Genomic DNA, 19904 nt, shown 5'->3' with positions numbered 1-19904 from the left:
TCGCTATCCCACATGTTATAATTGCTCTGGCCCAGTGACAAGCCATACAGCCTACTTATATTTGACATTGAGCAATGAGTTACAGTCCACAGATGGCCCAGATCTGGTAGCCAGAACACGGGACACATATAGCCCATGACATTGCTTTATCTCAGTCAGTTGTATGAGCATAGCTGTCCATATCATGTCCGTTCTATGTTGGAGGCAAGACTCATTTTAGTTTATTTAGAGAAAAATGAAGAAATTGAGAATGGCTGGTTTCTTTAAAGGACAACTCCACAAAAATTGAACCATGATGGGTAGAGTGTACGTGGATTATGTGGCTCGTGACCCTGCCAGAGCAATTTTACATTGTGAGATGTTTACTGTTCTGCACCAAAACACCAGGTCAAATTCCATGTGGCAATAAACCTGATTCTTATTCGATAAAGTGCCATCGAAGTGGACTTCCAGTGGACAAAACATGATGTAAGGCCTCATAGGCTGCCCCACATACTAGAAAATGAGTTAGCCTCATTGTGCCTCTAAATGGGTAACTAGCTTGTTTTGTACTAGTTATACTTTAAATATGGGTCACGTAATAAAATAATTGTAATCTTATCCAACGATTGGGAATGTCTCCAACTGGATGACACTGTATGAGCAGAAGAATGAATAAGAGCTATTATAACTTATTATTTCATTGTATTTAGTGTGTATTTGTTATAGTGTGAATCTTTTCTAATATGGTTTTGAAAAGTGTTACATAAAAATGAATAGTTACTTACCATCATCTTCAGACAATCAGTAGGTCTCTAATGACAGTATTTATTGTCTGTCATAGGCCTAATCACTATCTAATCACCAACACGGGCATAATCACTACCTTTTGTATAACATCGGCCTTTAATTGTAGCGCACCAATCCTATCACATGGGTCAACATTACCAGTATATATCCCATCCAACAGTATAGAGCAGGAATGACCTAACAGTGTCTATTAACTAACAGTTAATTACCTATCATTTCAAAATTCAAATTTGATGAGTATGTCTAATGTTGTAGGTTTACTGTACTGACCACTAGAGGGAGACAATGACCTTGTTTACTCGCTCTATCCTCTGTCAACAGAACACCATGCATGTCCTGACTCGATTTCATTTTTCACAGTTGAGATTTAATTGCACATCAACACTTACAAAGGTCACAAAACTTAATATGGGGACATTATATAGTAAAGTCATTGACAACAGGGTGACATGACTCATGAATGAGCTGCAGAAAATAACAACGTGGAAGATACAACATGATCGTTGGTGCTCTAGGTCACCTACAGTGCAAATAGTACTGGTCATTAAATCACACTGTACCTGATTCAGTGTATGAGTACTTCTGGAGCTCTAAATACAGTGTAGAAAAGCCCATTACACCTTTACTTTCAATGCGCCATTATGCCAGTGTTATATGAATCCCAGATTGTCCCAGTTTTAGAGTGCATTTCCATATATTTGACTGGTACAACAGGAACAGGCAGTGTAATATAGCAACCATTATAGTAGAGAGGTGGTTCTTTGTGAGGGTTAAAAGGGAAAGGTTGACTGACGAGAGAAATGGGAAATGCAAATTCGTTCTAATGGACACCCCATAACACAGAGAGGTATAAACACACCTCTGATAAGAAAAAATATCATTAATAACACACTAGTGTACTTGAGTGCAATCAGTTCTCATTTCCAGCAGCAAATCAATTATTTATCTCAATATCCGCTGTAAACCAATTCACATTTGAACCATATCTTCACACACACACACCAGACACACACTCAGACACACATTTGGATAAGCTGAATGGCAGTGCATTGATCTAGGATAACCAGGAAACCGTACAATATGGACACTTTTGAGTTGTCTGAAAACTTTACATCTTGCACTTGAAGAGAACTCCAGCGTCCCGTCTCTATCACACACTACAAAGGCTGAAGACTTCCACATGTCGAGTAACGTGTTTGTTTTACACATCCATGTCTGTAGCTTGTTAGCTGAGTTAGCCGTGCAGCTAGCTGGCCTATTGGTGTTTACACCGCTTGCAGGAGCGTTGGGCCGGTGGGAGAAAGAGGTTTTCAGGCCTGCGGCTAGTTGGTTAGCATGCAAACAATATATAGACGTTATTCTATTGATTGAAATACATTTTTGAATGTTCTGAACTAAAAAACTGTACATATTGCACCTTTAAATATGACTTACGATAATATAACCAAACAGATGTAGTTCCTGAATAATTGCAAAAGTGAAAGTCAACCTCATAATGAAGGTTTAAATTGTTAATTTAATGACTACATACAAAGTTACAAAACGTTCACATTGTAAATCAAGCAGTACGACGCAAATCTGCCATATCTCACCTGACAGTATAAACAAAACATACAATGCCACCCTCCCGCCGGATGTTCAGTTTCACTTTAAAAACAGTGGAGTGCAGTTGTGAGATAATGTCCAGCAAGCTCACACAAAAACCAATAAATGGATAGAGCTAGATCCAAAGGGGATATTGAAAAAAGTGAGCACTGATTGATGTAAGTGGAGCAGAGGGAGGGTATGTATCCAATCACTGTCCCCAGTTCCCTGGAAGTGTTTTAGCCACATCAGTTGAGATTGATTCAAGGCGAGGATGGCAGGGGGGGAGACCAAATCTTAACTCAGTGGATACACTTAAGCTTGCCCCAAAAACCCTGAACGGCCTCTTTTCCCTCCTCTCCTTTCCTCTCAGGACCAGTCAGTCAAACAAGGCTGGTTGTGGTTGTTAAAGTCAAGCCGCGTTCATCGTGCATCCCATCCAATCCCGTGTCAGCAGCCATGACGGAAAGGCAGCAAGAAAAGGAGGCTTTTTAAAGAAATTGGAACAACCCCAAGTGCAGAAGGGAAACTGCGCTGCGGTTGCCATAGGGATGACTTCCTGATGGCTGGATGGTGGCAGGAGAGGATTTTGCTGTGTCTGTTCACAGTGATTAGATTTAACCGGCCATTTAGAGAGGCCTAGCATCCAGGGATCAGGTGGAGGAGAAGAAGGGGCTGTTTGAGTTCACAAATGTCAGCAGCCCGTTGCTGCTTAGCTGCCCTCAGCTTGAGTCTCCTTTTCTTCAGCTGGAGAGTCCTGGCTCTTCTCAGCGTCTTCACTCTCATCACCTGACATAAAAGAGAGAGGCAGACAGTCAGTTTAATGCACAAGTTACTTTGTACAAAGTCAGCGATGCAAAAGAGGACGCTTGATTCAGCGAGTAAGGAAAACAGCACGAATGGAAGTCACCAAGGTAGAAGAAGAAGAACCATACACTGATGGTTTTCAGACATGTTTTAAGAGAAATAAAAATATTAGTTTATAAACAATTAGTCTGCTTTTCGTGCACGTACATGACTCTGGACAGCGAAGAGAAGTAATATTAAGCAAAACACATTTTTGAGTGAAGTTGAACTCATTTTCAGTATACCTTTTCTTCCTTGGTGGCGATTAAGAACATTTTTTTGACTTCATACAATAAGTAGTCATTTTAAAGTAGCAACATGCAGACATTAAAACTTTGAGTTTGGCACCCCCTGGTGGTAGTATTACAAAAGACAACGCACTGTCCACTGTCCATCCACACTCCATAGTCTACATAGATGTAGACACCAGACAATAATTAGCTGTTTGCCGTGGCACTGTGAAAATATGTGCTGTTATTACCATGATGCCTCTCACCTGACTTGTTGATGTTGAGCTGTGCCAGACTCTGCGACAGGTCAGCTGGCCCCTGCCCTCCAGGGCCTGCTTGGATGTCATGGATGGCATTCCTGCGGCCGGACCGTCGAGAGGCGATGAAGTCCTCATAGGTCGCCTCCACATCCGTCATCGCTAACACACCTCACCATAGCAGGGCCTGGCACACACAGCGGCACACACTTACCACAAGTGCACACGGACACGCATGGACACAAATGAACACATTCGCCACATTTTTTTTTAAGGAAAATGACAGAAACCCTGAGAATTTGTCCAAGGCAGCTTCACACACATGGATGCATCTGTGGTTTGTGTTGATGTGAAGAAAGTGACACATGCACTCATTCAATACATCCCTCCCTCCTCTTATCTTATGACCTAATCCCCGATTAATCTATTTTAATCTCAGTCTAGGGTACAGGCGACACCAGTGACACGGAGGAAACAAAATTCTGCAGGAGGAATACTGGGCAGTGGAATGAAAGCACAAATGAGGGTGCTGTTGAACTGATGCAATACAGCAGCCAAAAAACACACACTCAAAGGGGTAATTATGGCACAAGGGAGGACAGCGCTGTATTCAAATGTCATCCCACTTGGAGCAAGCATGGAGCGTGATCAGAGCTGTGTTGCCGCAGAGATTTAGGTTAAACCCCTCTGTTGACATTTAACACTCTGTATCAATCTGCCCTTCAGCACTGAGCAGGTTCTGACTCCCCTGCCCCATTTTCACTAATTAAAATTCATCAGTCAGAGATTTTTCGCAAACTTTATCCATTTTAAATATGTGCACTCGTATAATGTAGAAGAATACAAAGAAAAACAAGCCTCTCTGAAACTCCAAAGTCTAAATTTGGGGGATTTTATAGGGAAATTTGTAGAAATGACCTCAGCTCCCACATGCATCTATGGCTATTTCCAGAGCCGTGCAAGCTGTGATTGACCGCGGCTATTTTTGGACTCCTGCTCTGTCATCATCTGAGCGCGCTCCCACTCAGCTGTCATTCTCAAAATGGTGTCAAGACGGGCAAGACCCAACAGATGTTGTCCATGCACGATTGTCAGACTCAACATGGGGGAGCAAGAGACACAAGATGACTGTTTTCCAATATGAAAACGTAGAATGAGTGTTATCATACCAGAGTCAAACAGTGATGCTGAGTCATCGTCAATAATGTGTTGCTGGGATTTGAAAGTGCCCTTACAAGCACACCAATTCATGTGTTTACAAACATATGAGGCACAAAATCTTTTATGTGTAACATCTGCAGCTGAAAGTGACAGAAGATTCTTGACATGTGTTTCCTGTGCTCATTTTCTATGAAATATTAATTTGACTGTTTACATAATTTAGTCACACTGTTGCACCCATGATGTGGAACATCAGCAGTGCGTGCGTGCACGTGTGTGTCAGTGTGTGTGTGCATGTGTGAGTACATGTCCTGCTCTTGTAGAGGCATGCTCGAGCTGTCCTTGTGGCTTTGCTCCCATGTGGGAACCAGAGCTCAGCTGGCCTGAACAACAAAACATCTAGCACACAGACTGCAAGCAAACAAATGATCAAATGGCTGAATTATACATCAGGCCAGGGGGCTCTGCCCTCTCTGTCAATGACTCAAAAGTGAAAAGGAAAAAAACAAACTAGGCCGCTCCTGCTCTGCAACCATTCGATTTGTTGTGCTGCCAAACAGAAAATTAGCAGCGAGTGTGGCAGCGATGAGAGGAGTGCAGGAATGGAATCCAGTAAACTTATGCCAGTGTTATTCTAGGTGGCCGGGGCGTAACTGGGAATGATGCCCAACACCCTCTCTGTTTCTCTCTAATGCACAAACAAACACTCCTTCACATCCATATAGCAAAAAAGTACAAAAAATATTCTTAAATATAATATTACCAATATTTCAAAACCATTTCTATGTGAGTCTTATAATTTGTGTTATTTCCACAGCATCCTAAACCTATGGGCTACAGGATTATGACAGGATTAGTTAAGCAATTTATTAAATGCCCTTGCCTTGTGTCTATATGAGCTGTCATTAGTCCACTGAAAACCTTTATTAGAGAACAGTCTTAATAATTGATGTCCTCTTGCATTTATCATATATTAAGTGGAGGCTCTACAGCGCATCAAGTATGTAGTCGTGCGCAATGGAGTGCTCTAATAAATGTCTTTTGTTGACACAGTAAAGACCCAGCCTAGTCTTTACGACATGTCATTAATGGTGCAGGAGGATCGACATGCTCACACTGATTGCACTGATAAATCAACAGCCATACTGTATGCCTCTCTCTCTTGACAGACCCCCACAGAGCTCAGTCAGTGCCAGTAAACGCAGCCTGCATGGATATTACACAGAATTATGCTACCAGACACGCACACTCTAGTCCTACAGTTATTATTATAATCAGCAGGGTACCTGTTTGGGTTTAAGGGCTTCCGTATACTCGCAGGGGTCAATCACATCAGCTTGAATGCTACTTCGGTATTCCCCGTTGCACTCACGAAAGAGGATTTACCAACGTCAAGTTCATGCCAGAATAGGCTACTACAGCTTCCGGGTACACATTTCAAAATAAAGCAGTTTGTCACTTATGTCAGAGTTTGAAATGAACTTTTTGCTTATTCACTTTTTGATTTATTTAGTTTAATATTATAAATCAGATTGGTACTTGCATTGTTTCAATATATTTATTGGTGAAAATAAAATAACTAGGATAGTAAAATACATATCCAGAAACTGTAGTGCCAACTGCACAGTTTGCACATAAGAAAGAGAATAGGCTATTATCATTTCGTTATATTAAAGCTGCCAATCACGTGGTTGAAGACAACATTACTGTTGAATAAGAAGTCTAAAAGGAGCTTCCTCATTCAGATAAACCCAGAAGGAATACAACCCTAACAATTTTCAATGAAAGCTAAAAGGTCAGATGAACAGACAGGGCAGTTGTTGTTTATGTCTGCTCTGTGTGTGTGTGTGTGTGTGTGTGTGTGTGTGTGTGAGAGAGAGAGAGAGAGAGAGAGATCACAGACTCAGTGTGAGAACAGTGATCTTGTTGTGATGAAGGCAAAGAGGCTATCCATTCCCACATTCACTGTGGTCTCATAGCATCTGGCTGTGAATTACTCCATTCAGAAGACACATGTGCTCAATATGCCAAACTGGGAACTTCCTCTGGGCTAGTGTTTGAGCAAACAAAGGCAACAAGGGGGCACACTCTAGTTAAATTGTTGTCAAAGTTGAAATAGAAAGGAAAAAGTCCTAATTTGATTGGCCACTCCTTGTATTGTGGGCGGAAAGTATACATACTGACTTTACTAAACTCAATAATACCATCATAACTAGGATAAAATGTGTTTGTTATCTGTTTCATCAGGAAAATCATAAATCATTACTCGTTTTTATCTGGGGATGATAGGCTATTACTTCATTTTCTATTTATTTCACAATGTGTTAGACCCTTGAAACACCTGAATTGACTAGATTTCCCTAAAATGTTGTAAGAGTACTTATTAACAAAAGTGATGTCCTTATTGGCCATATTTGGAGATAATGGTGTGAATGGGAAAACAGGGGTTGCCTCCCATGCCCCACCACTGTCCAAAGTACACACTGCACTGACACGACCCGTGCAGTAACAACCAATGAAATGCTCGGATGTTAGGACATGAAGCGGCATCAGACAATCAAGTTGCTATTGGTTGCCAAAGATCAGTAATGTCAAGATAAGTCATTTTCAATCCCAGCCAACGAAAACCCTTTGTCTGCTAGACCTAAATTATAACGTCGCACGAATACAGGAGCCTACACACAGAATGTGAATCGTTCATTATTTAGAAAAGCAAAAGAGCCGATGCATTAATGAGGGAAATGCGTGAGAAAATGCTCGTAATATAAAGCATATAATATAAAACATAGCAACATAGCGCACATAAGTAAAAAACCTGCCAAGCAAAGTGTGTACTTGTCACAACACTATCAGGGAGCCTAGATATTGCTGCCTTCTATGGGTTTTGTAATGTTTTTAGGAAATAGAGGAAATGCCACAGATTTTGAGACCTTCTCGTTTGTATTTTTGCGAAGCCGGAAGTGCACAGCAATGAGTGCTCTCACTTCCTCTGTCATGTTTTGCCGTCTGTAACAACAGCAGCAGCATCAGACAAGAGATAACCTAATGATGGAAGAATTTGAAGGTGAGAGGAATAACTGTTCAGGCGTTCATTTGAGCTGTTTTGTAGCCACGTCGGGCTCACAACTTCTCTGTATTTATCTTTACAATTTGGCGGAATCATGTACTGTTTTAGCTTACCAGTTTTTGTCAGCGACCTCCCTTTTTGTTTGGGATTTAGCTTAAGTAATGCTAGGTAACGTCAGGGCCAAGGATGAAGCTAGCCGCTGACTGTATGGGTGTGATCTCTGCGTTAGCCACAGAAGCTATCCAGTGTTAGCATGCTGCTATCGAAAGAACATGATTTAGCTTAACGTTAGGACGGCAAGGAACAGTTGGGTATTATTTGTTTTGAATAATGGCTGTGGACACGAATATTTGAATGTGTAAAATTAGCTCACATAATGTTGACTAACTTGCATGTTTCCAGCATTTGGAAATCATTGGTGGAATCCGTGTAAAACGAATTAATTTGATGACATTAACGTTCGGCCATTGTCCCAACAATGCATACAACATAGTACGTGAGAGCATTGTTTCATGCATGTTTGACTAAATACGACAACTGTTTCAGTATGACAGGAGTAGTCAGCTGATGTCTGACTGTTCTGCTTTCCGTGACTTAACCTCCTTCACTAATATAAGAATTTCATCTCTTATTATTGCAGAGGGCGAGGCTCCTCCTGCTGAGGATCTGATTCAATGCCACATCTGTAAAAGATCTTTCTTCCCCAAAGTCCTGGTAAAAAAATAATCTCTCCTATGTCATTTCTAACGTATCTTAATTGAGATATAAAGGGATATGCTGTAGTAACCAGAAGAAACGTACAGGGTTGTATGAGCAGATGCATTTTGAAGATGATTTAGTTCAACTAAAACCTGAGACTTGATGACCAATATTGTTCGCTGATATAGTGGCTTTGTCGTGTTAAGCATGCACTAAGACTTTACTGAGGTTGCTGTGGTGGCAGTATTTCCAACAGTTACTGTCAGCTGACATGATATCAGCTGTTTGGTTGTGTCATTGACTAAAATCAAAATAGCCAGTAGGGCATTGTGATGAGCTCTTCATAAGGGGTGTTTTAACAAAGACATCTGTGAAAGGTAATGTGAAAGACTGCCTGATTTAAAAACCCGTGCTGTTGGACTGAAATATGTGTTCTTAAATTTAAACCTGGGAATGCAGATTGTAGATAATGGTTGCTATATAATAGAATCTATTACCAGGGTATGAAACTGAAAACAAATGCTGGGTTTGTGCATTTGAAGCTAGTTCAAAGAAGCCTCTTATAACAATGAGATACACTGTTGCACTATTGACTTATTTATAATTGATTGATAATGGAGTAACGCATTTTGTACAAGGGGTTGCCAAAGTAGTAATATTACAGATGGATAAAAACGATTATAATGCATATTTTTATTATAAACAATGTATTCCCCATCATCACAGCGTAACTATTTTAACATGACTAAACGTAACGCAGTTGGGTTTTGCCACATCAAAGCTATATTGATTTCAATAACTGGAACATATTGTAGTACAGTAATGCAAATACACACATTAATGATTTTATGTAAGTACTCATTAGTTGACAATGGCTTCATTGATGTAGGAGCATTATTTTGCTAGCGTCTGTGTATTATGTGGGGATGTGTACTTGGGTCTACATTAGGAGGTTTGAAACAATTGGATGCAACATTCAGTAGATTACTGAAAGTAGTTTCTCAGTTAGATTTCAGTTGAAAGAAGGGTTTGCATTCTTTACTGCAGCTGAAGCCACAAAAAGTGTTTTTCATGCTATCTGCCCCTTACAAAAACAACATTTTGTGAAACGTGATTGAATGTAAATGACAGCCACGATATTGGCAATAGAATGACAGGATGACAGGCAATAGGATGTTTACAAAACATGTGGAATTAAATAAGGTTTTATGGTGTATAGTCCTTGTGCATTGCATCTTGTTTTGCTCTTTTTACAGGAGAAGCATGCTAAAATTTGCCAAAAGACAGTGACCAAAAGGAGGAGAGTTTTTGATTCCAGTAGACAGAGAGCTGAGGGCACAGACATCTCCACACTCAAGCCCATCAAACCAAAGGTAAGACTACACCTTTGGAGGGGGTTGGAAATCCAACACGAAATTCCAAGAGAGTACAATTTGACTATTAATGGGAGGAAAAAACTGCCCAAAGTATAAATGTCAGTTTGGTAATTCTGTTGGAAGATTTGATGAATTTAAGATGAATTTTACGTGTTGTCCAAAACATTGTTGTCACTAAACATTTTTATACACTTATGGTACTTTTCATCCACTTTCATGATAAAAATAGCCCATCTACCTTTAATCTGAAACCATTAATCCATTCATCTATTCACTATACATATCTACACTAAAAGACTTTGAGTAATGCTTTGGACAGTGCTATTTAGAAATAAATATTACCTATCACAATTGACAAGGCTGTAGATTTTTAGGCCACACAGCTCAGAACAGCAGAGCTACTGCCATATTTACAATCGCTATAATTAGATTTAACTTAAGTCACTGGAACCCAGAAGAGAATCAGCTGTTAAAATATACTCAAGCCTATGATCATTACTGTGGTGAACAGCTCATGTTTTCTTTGCTGTTCCATTTAGGTAATTTAGTGTTCTGTGTTGGCAGATTATTCTCAAATGTGAAACACTCTTAATTGTATTTCAGTCACAAAGTTCATCTTCTTCAGAGAAAGTAAGTTGATTCGACTTTTTTCATTTGTCCTTTCTTTCTGTATACATGATTTTTAGTTGGCACAGTTAAACCACTGATGCCCAGCAGGCACTCTCTCACTGTTTCTGGCTTTATAAATACTGATTTTCCTTGCTTTGAATCATTGGCTCAAATAGTCTGGAGGTGGTATTAGTTCAAAAGTCACTGAAGCTGTGTTTTTTTTCCTTATCTTCCCACAATATACAACTGACAATAATAAGTTGTTCCCTATTGTATTTTCATTTTCTTTCACCACCGTCTGTCGTCGAAAGCTGCACGGATTCTTTTGAAACTGTCGTAGACTCTCTTACTCTTTGGCATTTCATCTTAAAATCACAGAGCTTTATTTATGGCACCACCTTCATATAGGTTGTCAAGAAGTCTCACAGCACTTTAGGTGACCCTGAGTAACCAAGACTTGCTCATGCTTTTTGTGCCCACTTCGAAGTTCGTTGCCAGGCAGTAGTTGAAAGGTGATTAGGGTATTTTTTTAAACCTGGGCCCTGTGTTCATATATTTTGATATGAAAATGACTCACATAAAAAAAGTTTTGGAATTGGTCCAGGTGATCGCTCAGCCAACAGTCGCAACACTGGCTGCAATGGCTGCAATGCAGTGAGGGCAATTTTAAGCACCAAAGTATGTCCAATAAAAGTGTTTTTTTTTTTGTTTTTTTTGCCACTGACAGGCTCAGACTGTTATTCTGAGTGTCTGACACAATTACAGAAACGTTTCCCTCACAGATAGACCTTTTTGTTGAAGAGTAAGATTCCTTTTTGTTTAACCAACAGCTCCTATTTAACCAAATCCACCAGTCTCCATTTATAGAAACAGTCATTTTATCATTGTCAAACACACTCAATTCAAACCCAATAGAAACAAAAAAACACCTGAGAAAGAATGTCTTCGTTCGTCTTTTTAATGTTTTCACAATCAGCTCTGGTATGGTCAAAATAAACCCATAATCCACTGTGTTAGATGCGAAAATATTCTGGCTTTACACGCTGTTCTCCCTGCTGGTTCTCTGATGTCCGCACCTCTCTCAATGTTTTCATGTCTAACACTATAAGCCAAACCAGAGTTGGTGATTGTTGGAACAGTTTGAAGACGAACAAGCATGGTTTTGGTGAGTTTTATTTTGTTTCTGTCAAGTTGGAATGAAGTACGTGATAAAGTTATTGTTTCTGTAAATGGAGTCTGGTGGATCACCTGACTGCTGGCAGCTGAGGATATCTGCTTTAACAATACTGGAATTCCCCCCCTAAGAAAATACAACCAGAAAAATAGATATAATCTTTCTTTTTCTTGGCTTCAAGTAACTGAAGCACAGTCACTTTATCCTCTCACTGGAGGCATGCACAGAACATACATCAAGTTGTTTTACGATACTCTCCGTATCATATCATTGACATCATTAGGATTTAATATTCTGTGTATGTGTGTGTATTTATTGTGGCATGCAGTCAAGGTCTTGGAGAATGAGGAATATACAGTAGATAGTGTGTGGTTAGAGGGAATAAAGTAAATAAGGTTGAGTACACTCAAAATGATCTGTGTTTGTCAGACAAATGGTCTCAATGAACTTGAGACCAAACTGAAGACGGTAACCATATATCGGAGGAAGTAGGAAGTAAGCAGGGTTATCATGTTGCCACAGGAGCAGCTCAGCGGACAGGCAGTGAACTAATTCTGTCAGAAGTCATCAGCTTTAGATAACACACAGACTGCCACGATGGAAAGACAGGGGGCTTGTTTTGTTTTTGTTTGGGTTTTTTTTCAACGTATCAAGGCTGAACAGAAATAAAGTTCATTAGTTATGAAGCAATGACTTCAATAATAGGAATTTCCAGGCCCTAATGAAAGAGAAATAAGAAAATAAACAATAATGTTTTGGAGCTTTAGAGGCACTAAGAGGGGAAGTGACCTCAGTTGATCTTTCGGTCACCAAAACCCGTAACTTAAACATTGTAGAGCTGGTCCTGTATATTAGCAGCTCACAAAACTGACTAACTACCCTTTCACATTAGTTAGTTGTCAATATGACCAGATTTATTGTGATTTGTTGGCAGCCGTGTTGGTGTTGAGCAAGACGAGTGGTTTAACAAAAAACTAGATGGTGTTTTACTTTATTTACGACGAACTTCTTTTAAATTGAAAAACGTCATACAGTATGTGTAGTTCATGGTACAATTCAAGCGGAATAAAAAAATTGTTTGTTTTTTCTCCATTCACTACCATACATATTTTTTCTAAAATAAGGTCCCATGACGGACACCGGAAGGGGGGTAACTTCAGCACTCTGTAACGGTCTCTGTCTGGCTCTCACTCTTGGAGAGGGATCGGAGAGGAGAGCTATGACTGCTACCACATTACTGTTGTTTGGTCCTGCTACGTTGCTTTGTGGGTTGAAGTGTGGGACATTTCTCTTTTATTTGATAAGTAAAGGATCTGTTTATTTGTCAGACTGTACGCCATCAGACCGACACACCCTTCCCACGCTTCCGGTTTACACTTTCACATGAGTCAGTTCGCCTCTGTTTAGGCTCTGTTACTACCTCTGCTGGTGGATCAGAGGCGGAATGAAACTGTTCATTCATTCATTCATTCATTCATTCATTCATTCATTCATAAATACGACGAGGCGGAATATCAGCACAAGCATCCTGCTTTGAAAAAGCAGTGTAAATGGGGGTAGTGACAGCGGCAACAGCTGTCCAAAATTTGTTTAAAAAAAACAGGCTGGTGTAACAGGGCTTCTCCTCTGTGTTACCTCCTGCCAGGCAGAACCTCCTAAGAAGCAATCCAACTGGCGCAAGAAACATGAGGACTTCATTGCTACCATACGTGCTGCCAAGGTAGTCACTCAGGTCATTAAGGATGGAGGACCATTACCCCCACCTCCTCCTCCTACTTATGACCCAGGTAATGGGTAGCTCTATAGAAAAGTGGAAACAAGAACCAAAAGAATGTAGAAAAAAACTACTACTGTATTATGAGTACTGTTAAGAAATGTATTCATTTTAGTGTGTTACGAAACAGCTGTTTACAAGGGCCACAGTTAAGTAAAAGTAGAAAACATTATTTACAAAAAGGAAATGGTAGTCAAATCTTCCTTATGCAACAGTACTATTGTCTATATGCAGGATTTGTGTCACTGTAGCAGTTCTACAGTAGATGCAGTTCCCGGTATATTTTCTCACCACCTGTTTTGTCTCTAGACTATGTCCAGTGCCCCTACTGTCAGCGGAGGTTCAACGAGAATGCAGCTGACAGACACATCAAGTTCTGCCAGGAGCAGGCTGCCCGTATGCCCAGCAAGGGCAAGACAGGAGATTTAAAAAAGCAACCTGCTCGCACACAGGTACACACATGCACAGGTGGTGACTGTACAGTATGTTTACACTAACAGACAATTTGTGTTTTTGTGGAAACATAATCTGTGAGTTGACTTTGGTTGAAAATTTGGAGGCTCAGCACAACCCTCATTTAAATCTTGCTGTCTTTTGAACATAAGACACTTTAACAGTGTGAGCAATTGATAGTATGAAAAGATTATTTATGATACATTGAGTACACGCACACACATACGTTTTTGGTTCTAGCTTCCCTCCAATCATGAAAACAGCTTTGTTAATCTACAGTTTTCATAACAGTGAGTGTATGTATAGATAGATACACAGCCACTCTCGCCCAAGTACTGTACTTGGCCAGGCAATTCTTAATTCCACGTAATGCCAATTCTTTATGGTTAAGAAGCGTTGTTTTTAATCCATGACACTTCCTTGTCTGTTATTACCATGGTGAGACACCCACTTTGCAGCAGGCTTAGAATTACCACCGTCACTTAGCAACAGTTAATTAGGCAACCAATAAAAGCAGCAGGGTCCAAATGATTTTTGTTTTAGACGTCTGCTTTTTCCAATTTGATGAGAAAAACATTGCCCATTGCCAATTTCCCAGTGTGCCATGTAGGAGTACATTTTTATATTTGCTATGGATCAGTCAGTTTTTTTTTCTATTTTCGTTTGTAAAGCCAAACCATTGCACATACTGCATATTACGTATAACAGTGCCTAACGTTTGGGCGTTCACACACACACACACACACACACACGCACACATACAGCTACGAGCCATATTTGTTAATGCTTTGCATCTCATGCTATGAGCACTTTTTTAGTGTTATATACTTAATAATTATTTATTTTCTCTCTCTGTCTTCAGTTCAAGCCTTCTACTCCTGCAAAGAAGGCTGACGCTCCTGCTGTGTCAACCATTCCTTCAGCCTCCTCTCGTTTACCCCAGAGATCAGGCCTCGGACAGCCCAGTGGTGAGGCCACAGCTGTGCTGATTGTGCATTCTGTGTATTTGTGCCAGATTTTTTTGAATCATGCAACACTGGTTGTGCTACAATTATACATGGACCACAGTGACGTGTATGTATGACTTGCTAATTTTTTTTTCTCTTTCTTGCTCTAGGAATCCCATCTAGTAAGACCTCTTCTGCAGGTTCAATGAGGAGTAATCCCTCCGGCCTCACAAGCCCTCCATCAGGGTCATTACACACACACGGACGCACACACACACGCACACACACATACACATACAGTACACTACAATGCCAGATAGCTGTACAGACAAGTCATAGGCATTTTTGTTTGCTGCATTTGCACATTATTGAGGAAAGTATAATGTTATACTGTATGTATATATGTTTGAGTCACTGTAGCCCAGTTATGATCTCATAATTACATTTCAAAGTCCTACTAACTGTATATTAGGAGGGGGAGAAATGTATATTAATGTAGTATCCCCAAGCCATTTTATATGTAGTTTCTGTGTTTCTTGTATTCAATAGCGACAACTTTATGATAGAAAGACATTATCATAAAACATTAACACTATATTTGGCTTAACTGATGGCATTATAAGCTTAACATGTCACATCTGTGAATATGATGGGTCAGTGGCAGCTTAAAATTTCTGTCTACGAACCCAGTCCTCCAAGTGGTTTGCATTTGACACGTACTTGTCTGGATTCTCCCCACATTTTTGTCCTCAGTGTGGGAAATAAGACCCGAGCAGTGAGCTCTGGCTATGGCTCTGTGAGGAACACTCAGTCTGGAATAGGTCTCAACAAGAAGAAAGTAGACACCTACATATCTAGGTAAGCCACTTCACTCACGCATTTGCTCCAAAAAACGCAATACTGCAAGAATGAATGAAAAGCACAATACAAGCACCATACAGTCCAACTAAACTAACCTGACCTCTTGTGGTTTGTTGGTGTATTACATATATTTCTGCTCCCATTCTGTCAGCTGTTGTGTAACTGTATGCAGTTTTACAAAATTCAGCTCTAATTTGACTTACAAATATTGTAAATTTGGCTATAGTTGATTTGAATTTGCTTTCTTAGTTTCTTATGTGCATGGTCTAGCAGAATGATGCCTTAAACAAAAGAAACCATTCAGCTTGCATAATTATTATGTAAAACATTATGCAAGCTGTACAGCTTAAGGTTCTGATTAACATAGGTGATACTAGGAAAACAGTCTGATTAGTGTCATATATAATCACCATTGATGTGGAAAAATGTGTACGCCTGGTCAGTCCTCACTTGGAAAAATAAGGGTGATTTTACACCTGTACTTCGGTTCATTTGGTCCAGACGAAGGGAAAAATATAATACGAAATTTATTTGTATCATAACATATGTTGTTTCTCACAAATGTGTAACTCTAAAAATGTATATGTATGGACTCTCAGAGTTGTGTTTTACAAGTTTCAGTTGTTAAAACTGTGTTGAAAAAATAAGATTGCCTTCTGAAAGGTTCACGATCACCAGATTAATTTATTATTATTGATTTAACCCTATGAAATCATGCCAAAACCACATATCTATTATCAAAAATCCTGTGGTTGCTCAGCCTGCTTGAGAGCCACCTTTTGAAGCGGTTTCGGTCCGGTGGGCACCACTCCTATTCCACTTTCACATCTGTCTAAACAATCTGCGTTAATCAGGAACATGCACCAAGGTCTGTTTTATCCAAACCAAACATGTTAGGTGTGAAAACACCCTAAGAACATATCACCATATATATAAATGTGTGTGTGTGTGTGTGTGTATATATATGTATATATATATATATATATATATATATATATATATAGCTTGTATACATGGACACAGTCAAACAGTCAAACTTTACCTAAACGTAATTGCTTTTACTCAACTTTATACAGCATATCCCAGGTCTTACAGAGTCACGTATAATCTCACCACTTGGCAGGAGGCAAACTGAGTAACTCTCAGTCAGTGTTGTTTCTTATGTAATATAATCAGGGGAGAGGAACATTTCCAAGGTCCCATCTTATCTTTAACCCTGAGCACCACAGCCTCCCAAAACAAAGCATGCTAACTGTGAAGGCTGAAACTAAGGTCTCACAGGTTTCTTCATATCCATATATTTCTACCACAACCATGAATGAATTAAGTGCTTGAAGTACCCCTTGTAGGACAGCTTGAAGTACTTAATCATTAAACTGAAATCCCTACCTACTATTATCACAAAAGTAAAACATTTACTTCCATCCATTTTAAGGGGTTTGAGGTAATTTTTTGTTTGCATGTTTTATCACTGTCTATCTCATATTGACTTATACGATACACTAATAATAGTGAGGTGTTTAAGAATCTATTAAAATCATCAACACTGCACTGTAATATCATTAATAACAACCCAATGTACGTTTTTCTTAAGCTTGCTGCTTGGTCAACTTTGTTACATTTCTCAGGAATGATGTCGATAGCGTGAACGAAGTTGGAAACGGCGGGATGAAGAGCAAGTTCTGTCATGCTTGTGGGACCAAGTACCCTGTTGAATCCGCCAAATTCTGCTGTGAGTGTGGGGTCCGGAGGATGTGTATCTGATGGAGGTCGGAAGGAGGAGAAACCAGAAGAACGTAGGGATGCTCCAGTACTCAAACTAGCATCAGAGGGTTTCACGAAGCGCTATTAAAATTTTTTAAAAAGTCATATACATCTGTACTTTCACACTTGGGTCTAATTTCACGGCAGTGAGGTGGTTTAATCGGCAGGAAACCCTATGATGCTGTGTTTTCTTCTTCTGCTTCTTCTTCTTCGAAATGTTTGTTTAGCTGTTTAGTTGCTGTACAATTTTCGGAGTAGTACAAATCGATGGATCTCAGCTGTGAACTGATCTGGTATAAAGTTATGCTAAACTGTGTGATATGGCCGACACAGGAACAACCCATCCAGTTAGCTTTTAATTAGCTTCCTTCTTATTGCTGAAATTGCCCACATCGCTGCTGTTTTCACCATCTGAGACACATGAACATTATTGCCATGAAATGAGTCTGTTTTATTACAAAAACTTAATTTAATATTGTCACTGGACAATAATTAATATTAATAATCCTATAGAGCAGAGACAATATCAGTAAGGGAAAGCTATTGAGGCATCTTTAGACAAGGTTAGGGAAGAGAGTAGAGCCCGACTGATATATCGGCTGGCCGATATTAGGCATTTTCCAAATTATTGGTATCGGCATTTATAATGGCCGATAAATGAATATTTCAAAAATAAAATAAAAACAGACGAAACACCCTGCAACCATGTTAGTGTTGGTGTTGCATAGTTTGTCCACCAGAGGACACTCTACAACGTCCCTGTTGGCAACACTCTGTTTAGCACGCCACAAACCCTACAACCAGCTGATCCAGCCAGAGTCAAGCAGAGCAAACCAGTTATCCATGACTGAGATCATCGGTGAAGTGTGTTCATTGTAATAAGGCAACTGTCACGAGAAATACATTGCTTGAATAACAATTAAAAGAACATCCTCATCAGTTCTCTTAACTCAAATAAGCATGACAAAATTTGTGACTACCATGTCCAGTTTTGCTGCTATATTGGAATATCGGATTTTTAAATCACCAAATATTTGTATCGGTATCGGCCTTAAAAATCCTTTATCGGTCGGGCTCTAAAAGAGAGTAGATGAAGGCTCAGAGGTGGGTTGTAAAAGAGTGAAAAGTGTTAGATGACTCATTAGCGGTGCATGCCATATCTCCCCTATATCTCAGTCCCTAGTCAGCCGTGACCTGAAATGCATTCCCGAATCATGTTGGCCTCCGCCTAGTCACAAACAGAATCTGTTCCCGATGATGTGCAATATGATAGACTACTGAAGAAAACAGTGTGGTTTCTAAAATTAAATGTTTTGGAATTTTTGGAAAGATTCTCATCTTGTTTCGACAGGGACCAGTCCAAAAATGAACTAGCTGTCAAAAGGTCAGTGCTCCCTTTAAGGTCACTTTACAGTCAAAGTTTGTAACTATCATAGGCCTGACTTTTCTAGACAAATGTAGCATTTGCTCAAACCTTTTTAATCCCATATACAGTGTAATGAGTTATTTATTTTCTTATGCCCTTTTTACTCAATGAATAATGACTGCACCTTTTTTTGTTAATGCTCTACAGAATTACAATGTTTTTATTTGGATTTGCATCAAAACCTAAATGCACCTGGATGTGTTGCAGTTGCTTTTTCCATGTCAGTGTTTCTATTGAGTCAGTATTCAATGCATTATGATATTTAAAGTCAATAGTACAGGAACACTGACCTAATTTTACATGCTCTGAAAGGGGAATGGTTTATTTCTCTGCTTGATATAACAGACACTATTTGTGACCCCACACAGTTCAGTTACAGGTGGAACACTAAGAGGTAAACCGTTAATTTTCATAAACAGTGATTTTGTTTGATAATCTTTAAGGTGTAAGGGTTTTGTTTCAAGTTCCATGAAGCAAACTGTATTTATTTTACATGGCAAGAAATGTTGAAACAGACTGGACTGGTGTGTTTTCCTCTACTGATTGCAACATTTGTTAGCCTGGATACGGTTGTGCACTTAATTCCATGTATATCCAACATCAATAAATTTCTATGACAACAGTTGTGACAGAGTTGTGAGAGTGTCTGTTGAAGAGAGAGGAAGTATACAGTCGTGTAATCGCATATCTGCAGATCCTTTTAAGTCTTAAATTACATTAAAAAAAATCTGACCTAACTCACTGTAATAAACATAAAAACTTACCTCTGCACAGAACCACATATATACCACTTATGTACCTTTTTACATAGCTGCAATGCTTTAGTAAGAAAAAGATGGATTTGTCTAAAAATTAATTGTCTTAAATTTGGTTAAAATGATCTTAAA

The 19904-nt window shown here is 39.4% G+C and overlaps 2 protein-coding genes across 4 annotated transcripts; one reads left to right on the top strand and one right to left on the bottom strand.

Moving 5' to 3' along the window:
• Positions 1–1140: 1140 nt before the first annotated feature.
• On the bottom strand, positions 1141–6235 carry pkia (cAMP-dependent protein kinase inhibitor alpha). Of its 2 annotated transcripts, none has more exons than XM_084339840.1 (3): positions 6154–6235; positions 3716–3893; positions 1141–3162 (listed from the first exon to the last, which is right to left on the bottom strand). In XM_084339840.1, exons 2-3 carry the CDS (start codon positions 3864–3866, stop codon positions 3086–3088), a joined length of 228 nt encoding a protein of 75 aa, XP_084195966.1. In that variant the 5' UTR covers positions 3867–3893; positions 6154–6235; the 3' UTR covers positions 1141–3085. The 2 variants fall into 2 exon arrangements, with proteins under 2 accessions (XP_084195966.1, XP_084195967.1); XM_084339841.1 differs by having other exon boundaries at positions 3716–3915; positions 6154–6229.
• Positions 6236–7842: 1607 nt separating this feature from the next.
• zc2hc1a (zinc finger, C2HC-type containing 1A) lies at positions 7843–19639 on the top strand. 2 transcript variants are annotated; one of them, XM_084340707.1, is made up of 10 exons: positions 7843–7931; positions 8575–8648; positions 9890–10006; positions 10613–10639; positions 13438–13579; positions 13876–14018; positions 14882–14987; positions 15137–15212; positions 15720–15824; positions 17456–19639. In XM_084340707.1, the coding sequence occupies exons 1-10, from the start codon at positions 7913–7915 to the stop codon at positions 17589–17591; spliced, it is 945 nt and encodes a 314-aa protein (XP_084196833.1). In that variant the 5' UTR covers positions 7843–7912; the 3' UTR covers positions 17592–19639. The 2 variants fall into 2 exon arrangements, with proteins under 2 accessions (XP_084196833.1, XP_084196834.1); XM_084340708.1 differs by lacking the exon at positions 10613–10639.
• The last annotated feature ends 265 nt before the right edge of the window (positions 19640–19904 follow it).

The sequence above is a fragment of the Pagrus pagrus genome (assembly GCF_965226575.1).
Source record: "Pagrus pagrus genome assembly, chromosome: 20".
Classification (NCBI taxonomy): Eukaryota; Metazoa; Chordata; class Actinopteri; order Spariformes; family Sparidae; genus Pagrus; species Pagrus pagrus.
Note: the sequence above shows the minus strand (reverse complement) of the source record. Positions and strands in the feature narration are given on the sequence as shown.

Bases quoted from the DNA above. Each gene is read 5' to 3' on its own strand.
- pkia (XM_084339840.1), bottom strand. From the start codon at position 3,866: ATGACGGATGTGGAGGCGACCTATGAGGACTTCATCGCCTCTCGACGG. The intron at 3,163-3,715 runs GTGAGAGGCATC...CTTTTATGTCAG, and splicing joins GCTCAACATCAACAAGTCAG to GTGATGAGAGTGAAGACGCT.
- zc2hc1a (XM_084340707.1), top strand. The intron at 14,019-14,881 runs GTACACACATGC...CTCTGTCTTCAG, and splicing joins AGCAACCTGCTCGCACACAG to TTCAAGCCTTCTACTCCTGC. The intron at 15,825-17,455 runs GTAAGCCACTTC...TACATTTCTCAG, and splicing joins GTAGACACCTACATATCTAG to GAATGATGTCGATAGCGTGA.